Here is a 13,885-nt window from a genome sequence, read left to right as displayed (position 1 = left end):
CCCTGCGATTAAACTTCAAAATGAAAATGTTTTTTCAGGAAGAAAAAGCTGAACACTTTTGTCTATTAAAACTACATTGTTCAACACTCAAGTTTGGGGCATGATTTGCTGCTTACAGATTGGGAGGGGTTAATGTGAAATGGATCCTTTAACCAAATGTGAACAGGATGATATTTCTTGGAAGATTAATGAGTTTGAATTTTAGGTGACACTTGTACTTAGTTTTCATTTTGTCTTTTCTTTTTCATTTCTGAAATCAGCATCAGGAACATTTTGGAACTGAAACCTCAGAAAATGTGTGAGTATATTTCATTTGTGAACTGAATATGAAAGGAAATTTTGTGAATGGAAATCGTTTAATATTTCAGTAAGCTTTTATCATTTTATTGTAGCATATCAGTTCAATATGTTCTCTTTGTATTACAGGGATTTATATACAGAGTTGACTCTAATCCCCAAATAAAAAAACTTTGCCAAAGTGTCATCATGTTTTGTTTCCATAACAGGTTAAAGTTGTCTGTTCTTTTGTTCAACTTGGATTGGTCAGTGTTTTGTATTTTGTTTTTGTTTCCAATAGCTGTGGATGTTATGCCTGGGGTGGTATTCTGAACATTGTTGTAAGTTTTGTGTTATCTTTTGTTGTATCTTCCAGAGATAACACAGCGCTAATATTGTTGTAAGTTGGTATTCTGAACATTGTTTTATCCCTGTGTTATCTCTTGAAGGACCGCCTCTATCTTATCTTTGACCATTGATGACACGCCCATTTTTATGGACCCTACCAATCAAAATCTATTTTATATAAGCATGATAAGTAGATCAACCAATAGGAATACTTTATGCCATATCTAAAGATGCGCCTAGCGCATACTAATCTTGGGCGTAATTAGTTATTTGAGCACTTACTACGCGCGTCATCATTATGCGCTGTTGAATGTGGATCATGAAGACAAATCACGCTTTCACTATATTGGTTAAGATGAGAGCATTAAAATAGTCCTATCCTAGCATGTAATATCTTAGAAAGTTCTCATCTGTGATGTTTCCGGTCAACACACAATCTTCTTCTAACTCGTCTATTGGCACGAAGTTGGTTCTGGGCAAAAAATATTGCCGCCATTATATCACCACGAAAGATACAACAACCCCCTACCTGTTGTAAATATTGTTGTAAATACCATGCAAGATAAGATAAGATAAAAGATACAACAACTTTCAGAATACCAATTATCTCGACATATTATCTCCCGTGCGCATATGCAAATGAGAATTAAATGCCACTTTATTAATAATACGCACAATTACAAGCGCACCAAAGTATGAGCGCAGGCGCGGCCAATAAGATGAGAGAAAAGATACAACAAAAGATAACACAAAAGTTACAACAATGTTCAGAATACCAACTTTATCTTATCTTCAAAGATACAACAATATTAGAGATAACACAGGGTTCAGAATACCGCCCCTGCACATTAATATCACTTGGTGGGACTAGAGCTAATTTGTGTCCAGTTATCCTGTCTAGATAGACCTTTTTGTAATGTAATTCAAATTTGATGCATAAATCTTTGTTAAGTCCCATGTTAACAATTATTTCATTCACTTGTTATAAATAATTGTATTTCAATAGTCAGAATGCAAAACACCTGAATACTCTCTGTACACATGATCAAAAATTATTATTGGAAACAAGGGGGAAGTCTGAGAGAAAAATAGTAAGAAGGGTATCATAATATGAGAAGTGTGACGTCACACCTATTTTTCCCTCTGGAGAGAATTTTCTCTTTTAGTAGAATTATGAATGATGACTTGAAGAGCTCTTGACCAATCCATGCACAACTAATTTTCGATGAGGAATATGATACATGATATTTTTTGTGTGTTGGTAGTATATGTATGTTTTAATCATGAATTTAATATTTATTATGCAATTTGTCTCCCTTTAAAGTAAACCTCACCACAAGAATTAACTTACGTTATTCTTAGGGATTCATTGTATTCTTGCCCATTGATCTACAAGATTCCCACCAAAGTGTATGAGAGAGATATAAAGCAAGATATTCTTAGCATAATGTACAGTTTCTCAGCATGACATGGACATAGCCATTTTCTTGAAAATGTGACGATTGAGAGAATGCAAATTTGCATTAAATAAGTTGGTGCTCTTCTGGGATGAAAGTATGGCATAAATGAAATAGATTTGTCATCAGCTATATTTTAGTTTTATTTAATAAATGAGTTACAATTGGTCTCCTGTTATATTTTTTTACCAAATATAATTATTACCTTCTCAGTTTCCCTCGTTGACTTGAAAAGTAAAGGTCTTTTTGTTGAATTAGAAAGTACATCCAACTCGAGCTTGGTGCATGAGTTAAAGTTCACTTGGTATGTCACATCAAGAAAATAGCTGCACCCATGTCATTCTAAAAGGCAGTACATTGTGCCAAGAATATCTTCATTTATATATCTCTTGTACACTTTCATAAGGAATATTGTACATAAAAAGGCAGGAATATCTTTCAGTGCGTACTTGCACTTATTATTTAGGTTGAGGTTTCCTTTATGTTGATATCAAAATGATATTTTAGCCACTTAATATCCTTTGAAATTTACAATTTAGCATGTAATCTTATACTCATTGCTTGATTGATACAGCAGATTCCAATTGATTAGTACGATGAGGACTCTGAAAAGTTTATTAGCTATTAAAGCTGTGTAAATATCAAGACAATTGATATCACTCTCATTTAAGATGAGATTTGAAATTCATTGGAGATCTTTTTTCAGCCATACACAATATTGACTCAAATCGCCAATTAAGATTCTCCCGCCCCCTCTTTCCTGACTCGTTATTGATTTCATTAGCATGGTATTAGATTTGACCTATACAGGCAGCATATTTTATTTAATTCCCTTAATACATTTTAATACACAATGTCTAAAATCAAGTATATTGTAGTTTTAGATACAATGTAAGCCTGATACGGCGATAGATAAATTATCTTGACCCTCTTATTACCAGGGACGTAGCCAGAATTTGATGTTTGTGGGGGCACATGCATGTAATCGATCAACGTCCTGGGGAGGGGTCTAAAAAAGTTCAACCGATCTTGGAAATTTTTTGGGAGCACGTGCCCCCCCCCCCCCACCCCGTGGCTACGTGTCTGCTTATTATCATCAAGATCAGTTCAATTAAATGAGCTGATGTTGGTGAGATGCCCCTTGTTCCATTCAAAGTACATCGGAGAGTAGTGAGTTACATACAAAAGCGTGTTGTTACTAGGCAACCCAAGCAGTGCCATCTGACTCCTGTGAAGACTCCACCTGTTGCTCTGCAACGGCAGGAAGCGGAGACAAAGACCGAGTCGATAGAGAACAAATTGCCACTCCAACATACTGAAGGCCTTTTATTAGCTATTTGTCAATTAATAATGCACTCTAGCATATTCTAGCATTCTCTCTTGTTAGAGAAATGTCAAACTGCTCTACCTGGCATTATGTCATTGGAGAATGAAGTATTTGATGTTGACGTAGATGCAAAGAATTGCTCCATTGTTTGCTTTTAACTTCTTCACCTTTAATAGGAAGAAAGGCAGGTCTCCTTAACTCTCTTGTATCATCAAGAACTGTTGATGGATATACATGTACCTCTTTCTTCTAAATGGACAGAAGTATCTTCACTTTAATGGGAGACAGGATTTACCACCGCGCATGATTTGTGTTCTTTGAACGGTTAGAGATGCATTGCGGACTTGAATTTGCAATTTAAACTTCTGTGAAGGACACTATAGGAATGAAGTTTCTTATGTGGCATTCGTCCATCTTATTGTTATCATAAATACTGGGTTTGTGGAAGCACAATTGAAGAAAGATCTAGCTTTAGCGTGTTAAGTTACTGTCAGGAGAACCAAATAGGTTTGAGCAACAAGCATGGTGGACCAAATAATTTAGTTCAACTTGGAATTTGTGATGTGGCACTATAGAAGGTAATTGTCATGAAATGGCTGAAAATTTCACCTATTTTTTTTGTATTGAGTTTACTTTTACCCCTAGTTAATAGCATTTGTAGAATGTGTTTGTATCTGTCAAGATTAAAGCTGTAAGATTTTAGCAATCAGTTTCTATCTTTGTAATGACTTTTTTTTACTTTATGTTCAGTCACTTTTCTATATCTGTTCTCTTTTCAGTAGTTGTTTGCATGCATTTAACATATCTAATTTTCAAGTCTTGTAGCCAGAATAATACAAATACTTGTCACATTATATTTTTGTTTTGCAGGAGTAAATCAGCCAATCTTGAGATTGTTGCGAGTACCAAACCAAGGTAAATCAATTTGAACTTGAAATTCAGTCATTACTGAGATAGTTGAAAATACCATGGACATGATAATTAATGATCATTTGAATAAGAAAGTCTTTTGGTTTTGGTGTGTGTAAAAGCATTTCTGCTTTAGAGGTTCTACGAAAAGCAAAATAATGTAGATGAAAAAAATGGTTTGTAATTTCCACAATTTTACAAACACGTTCCACAAAATTATTGTTTTTCTTAAGATAATTTTTTAATTTTTCAATCATAGGCCTCTCCCATTTTGTATGGTGAAACAATTACTACTTTATACTATTCAACTTTATGCATGTTATTCATTAACACTTGTACAATTTCTAGTACAACCATCACCTCCCTTCCCCCACAAGAAAAACAAAGCACACACATTGAACAGCTTCTACTGCTTTTGGCACGAGTCAACATATGTCAATGAATGAATATGTGCATTTTGTGACTTCTGTAGGCATGCCAAGAACAAGACAGATGATACACCCCTACTGGCCCCTTTCCCACCCCTCTGCTTCAAGATCAATGCTCGTCCACCTCCAGGGAAGCTCTACTACTTCTCCTATGGAGCTACAATGAACCCAACCAGGTGAGATGTTCATGAGAAGAAGGATTAAAAGTGCTTTCTGTTTTACCTCTCCCTTATACATGTATGGATACATGTATGTTGATAGAACTTATCATATTTGTTCTGCCACACCACCCCCCCCCCCACACACACACACACACACACACACACACACAATGAGTATCAATAGATATATAAGTTAATGTGGTGTAGTGGATGAGTTTAATACATGTACCAGAGTTACCAGTTGCCGTACTGCATATCTCAAGACATGGGGCTCATGTCTCAGCCACAGCGCCAATGCCCTTCGATACATCATTTTAAAAACCAGTATGTCATACTCAGCCAAGGTGATATCAGTGGGTACTTATTGGAAGATGCACCCTTTCAGGGAATCTGTAGAATCCAGGTTAAAGGTAAAACAAAGTTTTGGTATGGGGTCATGAATTTGGCTCAAATGAACTTTTTGGAAGCATATACAATATTCAGTGATCGTTGTCACAGTTAAAAACGAGTCTAAAGTGATGAAATTGTAAATAATAAATTGTTTATGTTGTATAGCTCCCTCTCAAGGTCAAGATATCAATTTAGCTTTAAAACAATGTTTCGTGACTAAAATCGACTGATTGGCTATTCCCGTTTGGAAATTATATATCACAAATGCATATTCTGAGATTTTTATGGTCGCAGCTACCATTGGATGGCCGTATAGGTGCTATTTGAAATTTATCTAAATTTACCAAGCGCACTGTTAAATTTTGATATTCAATTTTTCTCGAAAGCAGAAGTGTTTAGGGGCTAAATTTTCTAGTGCCCATAATACATCCTCAGGGACATCCAAATATATAAAAATTTAAAAGAATCGTTCTTTGGCCATTTTCGAAATTTCCCAAAACTTTGTCTTTAAACATGTATATGTGCCTGTTAGTAGATACAGTATCAATTGCAAATACATTGTACCATTGAATGAAGAGAGACATTAAGAGACTTCCTAATCAGACACAACTGTTGTAGGTCCATACATAGCCAGTTTATGTCCAGGATGATATTAGGCAGAAATTTAGGAGTAGTTATTTAAATCTGATTGTTAATTAACAAAATTATATTAATTGAAAATTGGTAAACATGGATGACAGTTTTCATGCCTTAGCAATTTATTTTTCAGCCACAATTCAAGCAGTATGTGTACAAAATAGATAATGGTTACAAGATTTTCAGGCCCACCCATAACCAAGAGGAATTTATTCATAATCCACTATTGATGAGGTGATGCAAAATAATAATAATAATAATAGCTAGTTCTTATGTAGCGCTTTTCAGGACCGAAGGCCCTCTCAAAGTGCTTTACAGCAGTTTTATAATTGCTGGAAGAGAGCATGTTGAATTTATCTCCAATTGTGTGTGCTTGTTTCTCGTCTCCCTTATATACAGATTGCTCTATACTTATTTTCCTTTTTTATATATTTGTTTTCTTTTTTGGGGCATCTTTTATACCAACAGGTTATCCACTTATATAGGATCCAAAGTTGAACAGAGATTATGGGGTATTCTCTTTGGATTTGCTCTGCAATTCAATAAGAAAGGTAATTTAATTCTTTTATTATATACCTCTTCAATGTATAGACTGTAATAATATATTTTCAGAATTGAGATGGGGAAACCAGGTCGTATGTGTGGATACTTGTATTGAATTGAAAGATTTCTAAGTTAGTGGTTTTGTACAGTTTAGATTCTAAACTTAGAAGGAGGTAACAAAATTTCAAACCTCTAAACAAGGAGATATACCGGGTATATTTTACAAATGTTATATCTTACAAATGTTATATCTTACAAATGTTATATCTTATTAGGGTACCAATCACCAAAAATATTATTGTAAAACTCAAATATATGAGTTAAGGACTATGAACACAACTTTAAAAAATTGCATACTCTGTATAAAAACCGTGCAAGATTGACATTGGTAATGTGCGGGCCATCTTCTTCATAAGATACATCGCAGAGTTGCCAATTTGTGTTTGATTGATCACAAATTCAAATATTCATCACATTCTTATTTTTAATCAGAATGTGCTCAAATTATCACTGACTTGGTTTCTCAGTTTTTCTGCTAGTATTAAAACTAACTTAAAGGCATCGTTATACAATGTTAAACCTGAAATGCACGGCCCTACATGTACGTCTTATTAGTGTATGTGATATGGTTTAATATTGAAGCCCTTAAAAACATTGCGCTTAAAAATGATCAAAAAGTGCCTCAAAAAAGTCAAAATCTTTGAGTGACAGGGTTTACCATACTCATTTTCCCCAATAGACTGTAGTGTTATGAAAACCGTTACGAAACGCAAGATTTGATTTTGATTTCCAATCATAAATATCTTGATAATCAGACAGGTGATCGGCTTGTAAAAAGTCATGGGGTTCCTGACTGACTTAAAGGTTTATAGTTATCATTGTAGCATGAGCTAAATCCAGGATTTTGTTTCAGAATCTAAGTCAAAGTTACCGGATCCCTTTAATATCAAGGTGAAGACTTCCCCTCTAACCGTCAGTCATTTGAAAAGCTGTGTGGAACATAGTTAGATTTTGAACCTTCTGAAGAAGACTATGTTGTTAGTAAATCATTGAAACTGAACTCACTAAACTTAGGAACTAATATATTTCACCATAAGATCTTAATCTTTATTAAGTTTCCAAGTGCAGTGATATTTTTTCTTCAAATATCCAGGTCAAGACATAGAGGCTGGAGGCTTTGCAAACATAGAGTTTTCTCCCGATAGCTCTGTGGAGGGCTGTGTCTACTGCTTGAATCCATCTCAATTAAATTCACTGGACAAGTTTATGGGTTGCCCAGAGGTAAAGATGTCCTTTTTGTTGTCTTCTACACTCTTGAAGGGAAACAGTTTCTAAAATAATACAAATTGTATTTTCGTTGACAGACGTAATATCTACCCAAGAAAACTATGAGACATATCATGCTTAACAATTAGTCAGTACTGAGGGTTAACTGTTATGCAAATTCATATAAATAATGTTCTTATGTTGATATGGTTTTTTGTATAAACCTGTTTAAACAAAAAATAGTAAACTAGCAAGGAACCTTTTTTAATTAATCATTTTCAGGTGGTCATACTAACTGATCGATCTAAATCGATCCCAAGTCCTCCAATCAATTGCAAGTTTGCAGTCTCCTTTCTCTTATGTACATAGTCGCGATTGATATCAACTCTTTGTAAGACGGAGCCCAGGCATCTCTGAAAATCAAAGACAGTTATTTTCAATCTAGACATGAATACCCGTTTGCAAAATCAAATAAATGTCAGTGCTTCAAAATCAAGTTTTTAGATGTCTGACTACATTGAAATAGTTGATTGAATGCCTGTTTTGCCTATCTTTGACAGTTTTACACCAAGATTGTACTACCAGTATGGATGGTGAACTGCACTGACCCCAACAAGTTTGGTGTAGCCCAGTACTGTATCCCAGCTGCTATGTACATAGCCCAGGACAAATGGACCCATACAGGTTAAACATACACTATGGATTATTCTGAAGATATTTTGGAGTGAACAGAAGTAGCATGTTTTTTTTTTTGCTTCAATTTAATGTGTTGGATATGATTTGACTATGATATAACCAGTGTTCTTGGACATGGAATTTAGACTTGAGCTCAATTTTGGGGGACTTGGACTTGGACTTGCAAACCAAAGACTTTAAATTTGACTTGGGATTCTGGACTTGAGGACTTAGCCTAAGTCTATGTCAAGTCCAAGATAAAAAAAATGGTACATGTATGCCTCCACCCACCAAAAGTGCTGCTAGAAGCATTGTGTTTTGGGGTTGTCCGTCCGTCTGTCCTGCTTTCTTGTTATCGCAATATCTAACGAACCATGTGAGATATGAACTTCAAATTCAGTTTGGTGATATTATGTTTTACCATAGGAAGACAATCTGATTAGATTTTGGGTTAGTAGATCAAAGGTCACAGAGGTACTTTTTATTAAAGTTGGTCATATTTCCAGTAGGATTTATTAGAAATTACATGAAACTTCAGGACTTAAAAGGTATAATTGAGACTCGACAAGTCAACCAGACCCCAATAACTGTCTGGACTTGAACTTGGTTCTTAAGACTGGACTACAACACTGGATATAAACACATTTTCCATAGACTCCATCTCAAGTTTGTTTGAGTTTTCTTGGGCTTTGATAGTTTTTTGAGTGGTTAGATTATTGACAAACAAAACTTTTCTACTTTTGTTGACTTGATGTGTTGTATAGAACATCAGGAATAACAGGAAACGTAAAACTATCTGTTTCATGGCAAATTTAAAGGGTTGCAGACATAATCTCCCCACCAAAAAGTCAAGAGATAATAAGCTCACCAAATTAAAACTCCTCCTCGGTGAACACAAGCGATGAAAGTTTTTACAATGTGTGATGATATTCAAATGAATTAAATTCATATGACAAGTCCTTCTTTGCTGATAAGTGCAGCTGAATAAACCTAATGTAGTATAAAAGTTGCATGTAACTAGCAGAAGTTGTGTTGCTTCCCAAAGTCAAATCCTTCTACTAAGATGGTGCACAAGGACCAAAATCTACTAAATTGTGTCATGACCTTTTCCCAGATTGTTTCTTGATTGGCCAGTTGTTGCCATTACACAAAAACATCTACTAGGGTTTAGTAGTGTAGGTATTTGAACAACAGGTGAGCTTGCCTGATTTATATTCTATTGAGTCACAATGTTGAACAAAAGAGATGATATCAAAAGGAATGCTGGTCTGTTGATTATGCATATGAAAAGCAATTGATGCAGGCGCGGATCCAGGAATTTCTTACCGGGGGGGGGGGGGGGGGGGGGGGGGGGGCACCGTGTGGGAAAGAGAACATATAGCCGCTGAATAAGCGGGGGGGGGGGGGTAAGAGGACACCTTTTTTTTTTATGCCTCCGCCACCGAAGGTGGTGCCGGAGGCATCATGTTTTCGGGTTGTCCGTCCGTACGTCCGTCCCGTTTGACCGTTATCACAATATCTCAAGAACCATTTAAGATTTAAACTTAAGACTCGGGAATAGTATTTATCACCATAGGAAGACGATCTGATTAGATTTTGGAGTACGTAGGTCAAAGGTCACAGGTCACAGAGGTCAACTTATGAAATTCCTTGTATTGAGTTTATTAGCGCGATATCTCAAGAACCATTTGAGATTTAAACTTCAAACTTAAGGATAGTATGTATCACCATAGGAAGACGATCTGATTAGATTTTGGAGCACGTATGTCAAAGGTCAAGGGTCACAGAGGTCAACTTATGAATTCCATACATTAATAATAATAATAATAATAAAAACGTTACTTATAAAGCGCTTACCACCGAAGTCTCTAAGCACTATACACACAAAATAGACTGATATACAATTACATCTTATACAAACTAAAAAATGCAAAATAACCTACAAATAACAATACATATGGAATACACATCAAAGTGAACAGAGATAATTAATCATCGAACGCAATTTTGAATAAATGTGTCTTGAGACTAGTTTTGAATAGGTTAACGGTTTGGACAGTTTTTTACATTTAAAGGTAATTTGTTCCAAAGTTCAGCAGAAGCTTTGCGAAAGGAGCGATATTACCATAAGAGAGAGTTGACACAGAGTAGAAAGTAGATACGAGGGTTTAATTGAAGATGACCGTAAATTGCGTGAGGGTTTTTGTATCCTCGATTAATTCTTGCAGATAAATTGGTGCCAATTCATGAATGCATTTTACATTGAGATTGTTATCATGATATCTCAAGAACCACCGGAGATTTAAACTTCAAACTTAGTGATAGTGTGTATCACTATAGGAAAACAATCTGATTACATTTTGGAGCACGTAGGTCAAAGGTCAAGGGTCATAGAGGTCAACTTATGAAATTCCATACATTGAGATTGTTATCATGATATCTCAAGAACCACTGGAGATGTAAAACTTCCAAACTTAAGGATAGTATGTATCACCATAGGAAGACGATCTGATTAGATTTGGAGCACGTAGGTCAAAGGTCAAGGGTCACAGAGGTCAACTTATGAAATTCCATACATTGAGATTGTTATCAAAATATCTCAAGAACCACTGGAGATTAAACTTCAAACTTAATGATAGTGTGTATCACCATAGGAAGACAATCTGATTAGATTTTGGAGCACGTAGGTCAAAGGTCAAGGGTCACAGAGGTCAACTTATGAAATTCCATACATTGAGATCGTTATCGCGATATCTCAAGAACCACTGGAGAATTTTCACTTCAAACTTAATGATAGTATGTATCACCATATCATAATATCTCAAGAACCAGGAGATTTTAAACTTCAAACTTAATGATAGTGTGTATCACCATAGGAAGACAATCTGATTAGATTTGGAGCACGTAGGGTCAAGGTCAAGGTCACAGAGGTCACTTATGAAATTCCATACATTGAGATTGTTATCATGATATCTCAAGAACCACTGGAGATTTAAACTCCAAACTTGTTTAAATTGCTCTATGGCGGAGGCATCATTTTCGACTGCGCGCAGTCAAAATTCCATCTAGTTTTTTGGGTCACGAAATTTGACATTTACTCCGTTGGGGGGGGGGGAGGGGGTCACCTTTTTAGGTCAGTCATTGGCATTTTTTTTTTTTTTAATAAAATTTAAGAAATATAATATATTTTTGGCTGGAGGGGCAATGTAAACAAACTGTGATGAAGTGCAATTTTTTTTTAGAATCGATGATACAATCCGCTACAGATGTATTGCTAAAGATCAAAAATTACTTGATTTCATGTGCAAATCTGTATAGATCATATAATAATGTCTTGTTTACCCAGGGTAGCCTCATAGTATTAATACTGTTCTCCCTGCAATCGTACTCTTACATCCGAATTGAGCAGAGCTACCATGATAAGGTCCTCAAGCATTGAAGGAATTGCTTTCTATTGGGTACCTATTAACTTCACCTTTAAGAGTGATAGTAAATGTATGTTTATTTCTTGTACCATTTAGATGAATCGGCTCCTCTAGCAGCGAATACAGCATTCGACAGTGCATGACAGGGGCAGACCTCTCTCCCCAGCCTACAAACAACATCTTCAGACCCTTGTATGCTGACCATACACCCTGTGACCTGGTAAGCTGACCTGAGAGCTGACCTGAGAGCTGACCTGGTAAGCTGACCTGGGAGCTGACCTGGGAGTTGATCTGAGAGCTGACCTGGTAAGCTGATCTGAGAGCTGATCTGGTAAGCTGACCTGGGAGCTGATCTGGAAATATGACCTGGTGACTTGATGAGCTCACTTGTCAAGGCCCTGGGATTCTAACCCTGTCCAATCTTTCTAGATTCAATAGACACTAGACCAGATTCAATGGATAGTTTGATCAGAATTCAGCAGCAATGTCAAATGTGGGAGTTTATAGTTCTTAAAACTGATTGCTTAGGCCTTAGATTTTCTTAGTCCTGAACCTTGTCTTATAAACCTTTGTGATTGAATCAGAGTGACGTCAACTTGATATCAATCAGAAATCTGTACTGAGATAAGGATTTGTAAATTTGTAATTGATTGAAGGACTTGCCATCAATGTGTATCAATCGCGACTTAGGACAGGCCCCTCAGCTTTTCGATGCTTCACTACTGTGCACTACTGGGCAGCACTACTGGCACTACGGGGCAGCATCCAAATTGCATAACTATGAAAGATGAAAATATGTTACCAACAGTGCTCCTACCTTTGAGCTTATAATTTTTGCAATTTTTGCAATATGACTTTGGCATAATCAGAATCTGAAATTTTGTGTACAGATAACTATTTGATAATGTAAAGGGAAAAGAAATCTTTGAGAACACCAAGAAAAATGAAAGTACATTTTTATAGCACATTGGTGCCAAAATTCCCAACCTTTCATCAGAATAATTTGTTTGAAGTTGAAATAATTGCTTTGTTATTTCTATAAAGATGAACTGATTTTATAAATAACCAAGATGATGAAGCATGGGTACTTTGTTTCATTTAATAGTTGTGCTCATTTGCACCCAAACCACCCTTTTTATGTCTTCATCTGTTTTTCAAATTAGCAACACTTGTAGTAGTACACTCTCCCACCGAAATAGTAACGTATCTGAAACTTATTCACAGGAATGGGAGTTGCATTAGCAAATAACCAGTTGCCTGTTTCTATTGACTTTGAGATTATCACTGCACTGTAGTTCCTTTCAAAACAGATACAAAAAATTGCACAATTGTGCAGTAACATGTTACTTTCAGGTGATGCATGTAGTGTATCTTGTGGACAGTGAGTTGTAACTTTATGAGTCAGATCATAAAATGCTAAGTATAATCCTTGATTTATTAAGACATTTTACCAGAATTAAAAAATGTCTCCACTGGGGAGTATTGTATCATTAGCCCCTCTAAAACCCCAAAGATACCATTAGATAATGTCATTTCCATTACAGAGTGTTGATGTTGATACTTTTAAAATTGCCCTTTGCTTAAGAGTGAGAGTATTCCCCTCACTTCTTTTGGTAAAATATCAATTGCACAATATATGTTTGGCTGCACATGGGTCAGGGTAGGTAACTAGACAAAAATCAAGTTTCACCAGTTTTTTTTTTTTTTTTTTAAATTAAAAACGAATTAAGCTTTTATGGATTTGGGAGGAAGTAGAAAGTTCAAAATCTCTGTTTATCCATGCATATATTGAAAATTTCTAACTTTTCAAGAGAGTTTCTGTTCATGTACCCTGCTATATTTATTCCAGATGCATGACTTTTTTACTAAAAACATGCAACAGTAAAAGAACAAATACCAGCAATGCCAATTTGAAGAATGAACCCTCATAGTGATTCCTGTCCAGGAAGGGTTAAAAATGTACTTTACCAAATCACATTCCTTGGTATTATTATTCTGTGTTAAAACTATTGTTTTGTTTACAACAGTTGTATTTAGACCACTT

At 35.6% G+C, this 13,885-nt stretch overlaps 1 protein-coding gene across 1 annotated transcript; it reads left to right on the top strand.

Annotated features, from left to right (window-relative positions):
• The first annotated feature begins 230 nt into the window (after window positions 1–230).
• Window positions 231–13,731, top strand: LOC105439659. The gene is made up of 7 exons (XM_030997102.1): window positions 231–298; window positions 4,279–4,323; window positions 4,790–4,921; window positions 6,401–6,483; window positions 7,629–7,756; window positions 8,302–8,425; window positions 11,938–13,731. Exons 3-7 carry the CDS (start codon window positions 4,908–4,910, stop codon window positions 11,982–11,984), a joined length of 396 nt encoding a protein of 131 aa, XP_030852962.1. The 5' UTR covers window positions 231–298; window positions 4,279–4,323; window positions 4,790–4,907; the 3' UTR covers window positions 11,985–13,731.
• The last annotated feature ends 154 nt before the right edge of the window (window positions 13,732–13,885 follow it).

This window comes from Strongylocentrotus purpuratus, unplaced genomic scaffold (genome assembly GCF_000002235.5).
Source record: "Strongylocentrotus purpuratus isolate Spur 01 unplaced genomic scaffold, Spur_5.0 spur5_scaffold_4, whole genome shotgun sequence".
In the NCBI taxonomy this organism is placed as follows: domain Eukaryota; kingdom Metazoa; phylum Echinodermata; class Echinoidea; order Camarodonta; family Strongylocentrotidae; genus Strongylocentrotus; species Strongylocentrotus purpuratus.
This window is presented reverse-complemented; position numbering and strand designations above follow the sequence as displayed.

Excerpts from the sequence above, each read along its gene's own strand:
- LOC105439659 (XM_030997102.1), top strand. Across the intron at positions 6,484-7,628 it reads TCTGCAATTCAATAAGAAAG|GTCAAGACATAGAGGCTGGA; the intron begins GTAATTTAATTC and ends TCAAATATCCAG. Across the intron at positions 8,426-11,937 it reads GGACAAATGGACCCATACAG|ATGAATCGGCTCCTCTAGCA; the intron begins GTTAAACATACA and ends TGTACCATTTAG.